This window comes from Rattus norvegicus, chromosome 14, assembly GCF_036323735.1.
Source record: "Rattus norvegicus strain BN/NHsdMcwi chromosome 14, GRCr8, whole genome shotgun sequence".
Classification (NCBI taxonomy): domain Eukaryota; kingdom Metazoa; phylum Chordata; class Mammalia; order Rodentia; family Muridae; genus Rattus; species Rattus norvegicus.
The window spans coordinates 42,279,357-42,289,875 of NC_086032.1; the positions used below are offsets into that span (position 1 = coordinate 42,279,357).

Below are 10,519 nucleotides of genomic sequence, written 5' to 3' on the forward strand. Positions count from 1 at the left end.
TGATTAGGCTCTGGAAACCTCACAGAGTCTTACTGATCAGATTTGATAGAGGTAGACCGCCTGAAAAAATTAATTCAAGAGGATCAAACAAAAAGAGAGATTCTAAACTTTTGTCTTGAGAGTTGTATTTTACAGAGTGTGCCTACTTGGATTCCTGGTCTCAAGGACTTTCAGCTGGGTCCAGTCAGGACACATCGGCTACGGCATTTGCTTCATTCTTCCTATCCCCTACACCCAAGGATTTCTCAACGCCCATGTACAGCTTGAAGAAGTTATAAAGGAGTCGTTGCCCCAATTCTCTACTTTGGGGGGCTGAAAGTGGTTATTCTAAAGTTGTTTTTATGAGGAATTTAGAAATGGATGTAATTTAACAGGGAGGAATTAGCTAGATTGAGTTGTACAGTCATAATCTCATTTTGTAACTAAGCTAAAATCATATATTTGCTTTGGAATAGAATTTATTTGTCAAAAAAGTTTAAAAGCACAAGGTTTAGAGCCAGTCCTTCTATTAATGTCATTACAAACTTCTGAGTTGATTACACATGTGAGTTAAAGGCTAAATGGCAAATATATTGCTGACTTTGTGAGAGTACTTTCAAGATATTATTAAGATATAAAGACAACAGGGGTTAGGGATTTAGCTCAGCGGTAGAGCGCTTGCCTAGCAAGCGCAAGGCCCTGGGTTCGGTCCCCAGCTCCGAAAAAAAGAAAAAAAAAAAAAGACAACAGTACAGATTGTCTTATATAGGTAGATGGTTTTAAAAAACGCCAGAAATCCACAAAATTTGAGATTTAAAGTTATTTATCTTTTGTTGAGACATATCTGCTCCTAACAGTTACCCTTTGGTGGATTTAATGAAGAATGTGAACATCTCTACCTCCAGGTAAGGCAATACTTTGTGGCTAGGCAGCCACTGTACAAAACTACCTGTTTCATCTGCAGACTAATACTGTCCAGAAAAGGACAAATTATGCAGAATAATTGACTGATAAACTCTGCCAAGACAGGGTGATCAGCCCTTCAAAATCTGCATTTCAAGAGTCTGTCAGTTGATTTTGGGCCAGAAGGCTAAAGACTTGCACTCACATGTTGCTAACAGGGGACTGTGCTAGCGGAGATTTGTCTCTACAACCTCTCAATTCTGGAGCCATGTTAGGCTTCTTTTTAACTGATATAGTGATGGACTGGGTGTTGAGTATATCACATGTTTTATAAATTGCAGAATGGAAATAATTGTACTCAATTTATATATAGTGAAAAGGCTTTTTTAACTGGACAAAAAGGAGGAAATGTTGTGGTTTGCCCTGGAGTTATCTGTATTTTGATGCTAATTCCACTGCCCCAAGGACAGCTGCGTAGTCACATACTCAGGAATCAGGTGACTTCACCGAAACCTCCCCACTGAATTTGTAAAATACAGGTGAGGGCAGGTACAGGATAGAAGGAGGCCTGTCATTGGACGAGAAGGATGGATGGGCGGGAGAGTAGTTTGAAGGAGGGGGACTGGAATGGTAAGGAAGAGATAGGAGGGAGAGAGAAGGGGAGAGGTTGTGGCAGGACAACGGAGGCTGACATAAAGATCTCATTCTGTGTGTTTACAGGTTGTTATCAATGTTCCTAAGGGATGGATGGGCTTTGTATGTTTAAGTGGGCAATTATATCTTATCAATTGGATCTTAAAAAAAAAACCAGATACACTCAAACTAACAGAAGAAGAAGTGGGGAAGAGCCTCGAACACATGAGCACTGGGGAAATTTTCCTGAACAGAACACCAATGGCTTATGCTCTAAAATCAACAATTGACAAATGGAACCTCATAAAATTGCAAAGCTTCTATTAGGCAAAGGACACTGTCAATAGGACAAAACGGCAACCAGCAGACTTGGGAAAGATCTTTACCAATCCTACATCTGATAGAGGGCTAATATCCAATATATACAAAGAATTCAAGAAGTTAAACTCCAGAGAACCAAATTACCCTATTAAAAATGGGGTACAGAGTTAAACAGAGAATTCTCAACTGAGGAATACTGAATGGCCAAGAAGCACCTAAAGAAATGTTCAACGTCATCAGGGAAATGTAAATCAAAACAACCCTGAAATTCCACCTCACACTAGTCAGAATGGCTAAGATCAAAAACTCAGGTAACAGCAGATGCTGAACAGGATGTGGAGAAAGAGAAACAGTTCTCCATTGCTGGTAGTATTGCAAGCTGGTACAACCACTCTGGAAATCAGTCTGGAGGTTCCTCAGAAAATTGGACATAGTTCTACATGAGGATACAGCTATACCACTCCTGGGCATATACCTAAAAGATGCTCCAACATAGTTCTATTATGTTCAGAGCAGCGTTATTTATAATAGCCAGAAGCTCCTTCAAAAGAGGAATGTATACAGAAAATGTACATCTATACAATGGAGTACTACTCAGCTATTAAAACAATGGCTTCATGAGATTCATAGGCAAATGGATAGAACTAGAAATTATCATCCTGAGTGAGGTAACCCAAACACTAAAGAACACACATGGTATGCACTCATAGATAAGTGGATATTAGCCCAAAAGCTCAGAATACCCAAGATACAATTCACAGACCACATGAAACTCAAGAAGAAGGAAGACCTTCAGTCTTAGAAGGGGGAACAAAATACTCATAGGAGAAAATACAGAGACAAAGTATGGAGCAGAGACTGAAGGAAAGGCCATCCAGTAACTGCCCCACCTGGGGATTCATCCCATATACAGACACCAAACCCAGACACTATTGCAGATGCCAAGAGGTGTTTGCTGATAAGAGCCTAATAAAGCTGTCTCCCGAGAGGCTTGCCTGAGCCTGACAAACATAAGAGGCAGAATACTTGCAGCCAACCATTGGTCTGAGCACAGTCCAATGGAGGAATTAGAGAAAGAACTGAAGGAGCTGAAGGGGTTTGCAATCCCGTAGGAACAACAATATCAACCAACCAGATCCCCAGAGCTCCCAGGGACTAAAGCACCAACCAAAGAGTACACATGGGGACCCATGACTCCAGCCACATATGTATCAGAGGATGGCCTTGTGGGGCATCAATAGGAGGAGAGGCCCTTGATCCTGTGATGGCTCAATGTCCCATGTAGGAGAATGCCAGGGTGGGGAGGGTGGTAGTGGATGGGTGGGAGAGCACCTTCATAGAAGCAGGGGGAGGGAGGATAGGATGGGGGGTTGCAGAGGGGAAACCAGGAAGGAGGATAGCATTTGAAATGTAAATAAATAAAATATCCAAGAAAAACAAAAATAAACAAATAAATAGAAAACCAAAACCAGACAACAACAGAAACCAGGGAAAGGGAGCTAGGTCCTAACTAGTACAGAGTCCATACAGATAATGGCTTTGCTCGTCTCCATCCCACAGCTCATGGCTATGATAGGTATGGGCTCTGCCTACCTCTCTACGCTGTGGAGAGAGTGGTGTGGTATACCAAGTTACAGTAGGGCATGGGGCCTAGATTCTGAATCCCTGGTTTTGAATTCTGGCTAATTCCCTTTCTGTGTGACATTAGGGAGATACCTTAACCTGTCTTTCAGTTTTCCCACATATAAAATTATAGGTTCCTTTATAATAACCAACTAATTAGGTCACTACATAAAGAACTTCTTAGAGCACCAACTGAGACAAACATTCAAAACAGCAATGATTATTATTCTGTTACCTGAATCTCCCCATCTTGGTCTTCAAGAACTTACATGAAATGGCTGGCATTTCCCCTAAGTATAGCATTAGGTGGACTGACAACCCTTACTGACTGTTCTTCGTACAAGACTGCTGTTGCTGCACTTCAGTCCTGGAGTTCGATAATCAATAAAACATAACGAAAGAGAGTATAATAACAAAGGCTGGGCATGGCTCCCTGTGTAAAGTTTGATTCTTAAATACTACGGTGTTGGCTGGAGAGATGGCCCAGTGGTTAAGAGCACTGACTGCTCGTCCAGAGGTCCTGAGTTCAATTCCCAGCAACCACATGGTGGCTCACAACCACCTGTAATGGGGTCTGATGCCCTCTTCTGGTGTGTCTGAAGAGAGTGACAGTGTACTCATATACATTAGATAAATAAATAAATCTTTAAAAAGTCCAAACCCACTGTTAAAATCCTATGGTGGAAGAAGAGAAGCAACCACCAGAAGCAGCTCTGGCCTTCACACATGCCTGCATTTCCAGGAGTGCAGTCAGCTCTGGCCTTCACACATGCCTGCATTTCCAGGGGTGCAGTCAGCTCTGGCCTTCACACATGCCTGCATTTCCAGGGGTGCAGTCAGCTCTGGCCTTCACACATGCCTGCATTTCCAGGAGTGCAGTCAGCTCTGGCCTTCACACATGCCTGCATTTCCAGGGGTACAGTCAGCTCTGGCCTTCACACATGCCTGCATTTCCAGGGGTGCAGTCAGCTCTGGCCTTCACACATGCCTGCATTTCCAGGGGTGCAGTCAGCTCTGGCCTTCACACATGCCTGCATTTCCAGGGGTACAGTCAGCTCTGGCCTTCACACATGCCTGCATTTCCAGGGGTGCAGTCAGCTCTGGCCTTCACACATGCCTGCATTTCCAGGGGTGCAGTCAGCTCTGGCCTTCACACATGCCTGCATTTCCAGGGGTACAGTCAGCTCTGGCCTTCACACATGCCTGCATTTCCAGGGGTGCAGTCAGCTCTGGCCTTCACACATGCCTGCATTTCCAGGGGTGCAGTCAGCTCTGGCCTTCACACATGCCTGCATTTCCAGGGGTGCAATCATTGAAGGGTTTGTAGAAGCTGGAGTGCAGTTCAGCAAAAAAGTTCTTTCCTAACATGCCTAAGGTCCTAAGTTCAGTCCTTAGCACTACCAAAAAAAAAAAAAAAAAAAGGTATCTGAATTTCTACTCTTCCGTTCTTCTTTTCTGCCACAGCCGTGATCCCCCAGACTTTCCAGCAGAAATAAGCTTCTGTCCTTTATAAATTACCTACTTTCTGATATTTTGCTTTGGAGGCACAAAAGAATATCCAATAAAGTGTTAGGTATAGGTTGGAATTTGTCTTGGATGTCACCGTGTGCACACGACGTGTGTGTGAGAGCAGAGGCTCCCGTGCCAAAGCGTGTGTGACCAGTGAATTCTTGTACAGCGTTAGAATTTCTCACTTGTTATATGTTAGATGGTTTTTAAGGCCGTCAAATAGGGAAACAAAAGTAGCTGTTTCAAATTAAGTTTAGCTTATCCATATACTAAAACTATTAGACATTTTCAATGATGTCCCATGTGTTTATAAACTGGATCATGCAATTCAACATCTAACAACAATGTGATTTAAAGTTAGATATTTAAACCATCCATGACTATTTGCCAAGGAACTCCAAACACATATATTTTCCATACATTTTTGAGACACATGTATAAGTTATGCTCCATAGATGTTTCATAAATCCAAGTGCTAACACTGACTCACATGAGCATCCTTTTTACCTGTTAAGAAGGTTCTCTACTTCTTGAACTTCTGGTATGGTCACTGCGTCATTGGGAAGGACACGGGGCTGAAATTTTCTATCTTGGAAATCATACAGCATCACAATGATAAGGCTGTTCAACTGATCTGGCTACCAAGGGGAAACACACATGAAGAAAAAATGAACAATATCCCAGGGTTTGAGATATAACTCAGAGTAGAAGGCTTGCCTAGGTGAATGAAGTCTTAGGTTTGACCCCCGAAGCATGAGCATGAATATGGATGAGAGCAGTGTTTTTTATTCAGTTATTTTTCATAACAGAATAGGAACATGATTGTTTTTTACACAGTATGGTTAGATTTAGAAATAGAGAAAGTCTTCAAAAGAAGTATCTAGTGTGAGAGGATAAACCTTCTCAAAAAGGACAGTTTGAGATGTAGGAGTCAAAACGACAGGACTGGGGTCAAAACGCAAGTCTTAGAAGTAGGAAGGAACACATGTTTTAAAGAAGGCTCAACATAATGCAGAGCATTACTTAGGTCTGAGGGAGTCTGCATACTTTCTCTACACAGTGAGGCCGACCAATTCTGAACGTTGTTTACTTACGATTGTGGTACTTGAGAAGATATCGGTATCTATTAATATACTTTCCAAAATATCTTGATCTGCAAGACAAGGGAAAAGCCTGCTACCCAAAATATGAAACACACTTTCTAAGCAATGTAAAACTACTTTCACATGTAAAATGCACCTCAATTCCTAATAAATCATAGTAAGTCGTTAGAGTCTTCATGAACCCTGCACTTTCAGGGTTCAGGTTCTGCACAGATTCAAAGCACTATTTGAATAATTAAAGTAATCATAAAGGAGTTCTAGTCTTTAATTTATGACTTTTGAAAGACATTAAAGAAGATATAACTAGTAATATTGAACAGTAGGGCTGGAGAAATGGCTGAGCAGTTAAGAGTGCTGGTTGCCCTTCCAGAGGATCCTGGTTTGAGTCCCAGGACCCAAAGTGTGGCTCACAACTGGCTGTAACTTTATTTCCAAGGGAATCTGGTGCCCTCTTCTGGCCTCCATTGGCACTGTATGCACAACCATGTACATAAAAGTAGTTAAAATGTTAAACCTTTCTCTTTCCGGTTTTAAGTATTGCTGACATGTTGTATTAATTATTAAGTATTGTTAATATTTTGTTCTGAGTTTTTGTTCTGCTTATGAGAGAGGTTAGTTTATTTTAACATCCTTGTTAGTTATCAAGGTTTTTGTTAGCCTTATGATGGGAAATGTTCCTCTTCTTCTCTTCCTTTATTAGACATAATTGTAACTTAAGTATCTGGTAAAACTCACTAACGAAGGCACAGATGAGATATTTAATCCAAGACCGAAATGACAGGAGTTGCCATGTGAGGATCTGCGTAAGGACAGTAATCCAAACAGCAAAGAACAGAAAAACTACTCCGTAGGTGCTTGGTGGGAACTGGTAATCAAATTTCTACCCCCACCCCCAGGTTTGTGAGTATTTTTGATACACTTCAACTATAAGCATAATGTATGTTTTAATAAGGCAAACAGAAAGGAAGCCCTAGCTTTAATTCATCCAACATCCATGGGAAAAAAAAACCTAACGTATTGTAGACACTGGATTTCAGTCTTTATTTGGGAAATGAGAAAATCGAAGAAGACTAATTTTGGAGTGGAGACTATAATTCTCACAGGAAATCTTTTGGGAAACATTATACCTATTCAAGCCACCAACTTTGGAGACAGTTATGCTCTAATTTCATTTATAAGTAAAATCTCAGTTTTTGACACAGAAACTATAATTTCCAAAAGCGTGACAGACTTCTGACATGGAAGGGGTGTGCAGGCTATAAAACGTTGACCACTGGAGACATTGTAAAATCACAGGGGCAGAATGAAGGAAAACAGTACATGATTTCACCAATGTTACTCTCGTTTTTTAGGACTCTTGCAAAAAAGTCACCTCTGTCTGCCTTTCGAATTAACTTTAGATATCTAAAGTTATATAACATTCTTACTCTGACGTATCAATTTAAAGCTATGCTTTATCCAATGTATTCTAAGTTTTGGGCAAGTGAAGGAAACTCAATACCCATATTAATAAAATAAAAAAAAATCTACAAAGAAACACAGAGACACACACACAGCCCTCCTCGTAGTAGCAATATCTGGTTAGGCCCTATCTACAGTGACCCTTCCACATGGGAGCTGGCAGTTAACTACCATGAAGGAGCCGTGGAAATTTGAGTCTGGCACTTTGGAGGCAAATTAGAAAGGAGAAACCTACTTAAACATGGCACTCCAAATTAAAGCTGTTGGCTAAGAATTGAATAATCTTGATTGGGTTGACTTAGTCCTAGTATTCACTGTTTAAAGACTGTACTTTTCTTCTTCTGTCTCTCCGCCGTCCCTCTCCCTTGAATTTGTCAGGCCTCATGAACTTAAAATCAAGGTGGACATACAGAGGAACACAGTGAGCTACATCTGGAGAGTTCGAGTGGTTAAGGTGGAAATTCCTACTCTTCCCATTAATGGAACTGTGTCTAGGTTTCATTGATGTTTGTGTGTGTGTGTGTGTGTGTGTGTGTGTGTGTGTGTGTGTGTGTTGTTGTTGTTGTTGTTGTTGTTTTCCTTTTCCTTTTTGAGAAGGGTCTGGCTCTATAGCCCATCCTGACTTGGAACTGCAAATCCTCCAGACTTAGCAGCTGGGCTTACAGGCCTAGACAACCATGCTGACTCCTGTTCATTTCATGACTTCACTATACCTATCTGACAAGTGCAGTAACACTCTGTAGTTTCCCTTAGAATCCTTCATTTTTAAACGGTTGTAATTCACCAAAGATACACACACGACTAAAAAATGGTGTGTCTGAAGGGCTAGGCTACGTTCCGCATCCCATTAATTTCCTTGCTTTCTCGCCCCATTACCCCCTCTCTACTCGCCTGCCTCCCCATCCCCTACCCCCCAGCCTCTGGTAACCTCCAAAACCGGTATTACTCACACTTCAGGGTACTGAAAGCCAACTCATAGGACAAACGCTGAAAAGAATCTTCCTCGGCCTGGGTCCAGGAGGACGGCAAGAGTTCATCCCCGTAATTTATGATGACTTTGTCTGCTGGCCTTTGGATTCGAATACCCTGAAAAATGTTTGCCGCCGTAACGTACACGGAGTCTGGATAGCTAGATTTTTCTAGCGCAGCTGAAGGTTTTCTCTTGGAAACTAAATCCCCTGACATCTCTAGGGAAGCGAGTTGGGAGAGCTCCTCCATATTTTCTTGGTCAAAAAAGTCCATTGCACTGTTCGGATCCAACATGTTTGCCTCTGATGTCAACTGCCCCTGATGTCAATAACTCAAGCTTCAGGTTCAATTCAGGTGGTCCAGGGAGATTGCTATCCTTGTAGTCTTAAGCATGGTCTCTGAGAAAAGAAAGGGTTACCTTGGTAAATCTCTTTCTACAGCACCTCTCTTGATTGCCCCTTTCTTGCGGCATATACTACTAGCCCATCGGAACACCCCATACTTCCAACTGCAAGGAAAACTTGCACTCAGGGATGGAAGGAACAACTAGAGATCCTCCCACCCCACCCCCACCCTCTCTCCCACCCCCAGGGTGAATTTCACCACAGCCCATTAAGGACAGACCCACTAGGTCCCCCTGGCCTCGCACCCTCAGCATCCAAGGGAAAAAGGTCCTACCACCTTCTCCGCGAATCCGCCCTTCTCTAAGGTTGGGATGTTTCCCCGGGGCTCTGGGGCTGAAGACGCGGCAACCTCTGTACTTGGGGCGCTGGAGGCAGAACCAGGCCCTCGGGAGCCCCGGGAGGCGACCGCCCGCGGAGGCCGTTTAATTCAAGTACAGCCACACCACCCGCGGGGTTCGGGCGTGGGGGAAAGCGCTCGGCGCCCGCGCCCGCTACGTTCGGGTCCCTGAGGGAAACGCTGCCTCCTCAAGCGCGTCTTCGGGCTCCGGGGGGACACTGCTCAGGACCGGCCCTCGGCTCTCGGGATCCCTCAAAGAAGGCTCTGGGTCCCTGAGGGGACGCTTCTCGCGACCACCCCGGGCTCTTGCAGCCAACCTAGCGGGTACAGCAGCAGGAAGCCAGGAGCTGGGTCCGTACTCGACCCTGGCTACCGAAATTTCCTCTAAGTCTTCTAGAGGCGTGAGCGGGTGCGGCAGGGTGCCCGGATCTCCATGGCAACGGGGGTGGGGGTGGGGCTGTGCTCCAGGCTTTCCGAGTGGGATCTGCTAGAAGTGACTCTTCACCAGTTTCTTGTACTCGTGACAGCCCTTCAGTCCCTCTTGGAAGTCAGGCCAGGGTTCCTGAGCACTCAAGCTTGGTTTCCTTCATTAAACACTTAGGGATATTTTGAAGTAGATGGTGTAGTTCTGCGGCTTAACTCTCAGGCACCTGAGGCCCCCATTGAAATGCAGATGGCTGGACCCATCTCCGGGATTCTGAGTTTGGGCATGGGACTCAAGATTTTGCTTGCTATCTATCAATCTATCTATCTATCTATCTATCTATCTATCTATCTATCTATCTATCTATCTATCATCTATCTATCATCCATCTATAGATGTGTGTGTGTGTGTGTGTGTGTGTGTGTGTGTGTGTGTGTGTTATTGCTTCCCATTGTGGTTTCCTTTTTTTCCCCTCCACCCCTCCAATCCCCCCTCCTCTCGCTTCCCTCTACTCCCCCTCCCCCAACTCCAAACTCCTCTGTGCTGCAATCAGAGGCTTGAACTCCCAGGAGGATTGTTTCTCTTTGCCTTGAAAAGTCTCTCCTTTTGTCTACCTGGTAAACTTCTACAAAAAATCTTTGAAACTCAGCCTTTTTCAACATTTGCATGTGTCTGAATGTAAATTTATTTGCTAAGCCAGAGATCCAAAATAACAGTGGGCTTGAACCTAGTAGAAAGTTGATACTCAGGACCCAGTTGGCACTGGCTTGGTGGTATTGGCCTTTAATCTCAGCACCCAGCATGGTCTGTATAGGGAGTTCCAGGCCATGCCAGTGAGACCCTGTCTTAATCA

The 10,519-nt window shown here is 43.5% G+C and overlaps 1 protein-coding gene across 12 annotated transcripts in view; it reads right to left on the reverse strand.

Annotated features, from left to right (window-relative positions):
* Positions 1-9,657, reverse strand: part of Nsun7 (NOP2/Sun RNA methyltransferase family member 7) — a 55,952-nt gene extending 46,295 nt beyond the window's left edge. For 4 of the 12 annotated variants that reach the window (XM_039091913.2, XM_039091916.2, XM_039091915.2 and 1 more), the window contains exons 1-4: positions 9,183-9,657; positions 8,483-8,899; positions 6,063-6,121; positions 5,476-5,606 (exon numbers count right to left, since the gene is read on the reverse strand). In XM_039091913.2, coding sequence (XP_038947841.1) covers positions 5,476-5,606; positions 6,063-6,121; positions 8,483-8,795 — 503 coding nt within the window. In that variant the 5' untranslated portion in view covers positions 8,796-8,899; positions 9,183-9,657. Of the gene's footprint in view, positions 1-5,475; positions 5,607-6,062; positions 6,122-8,482; positions 8,900-9,179 lie in introns of those variants that run through there. The other 8 variants (XM_063273123.1, XM_006250947.5, NM_001400918.1 and 5 more) reach the window with 6 other exon arrangements.
* Positions 9,658-10,519: the final 862 nt, after the last annotated feature.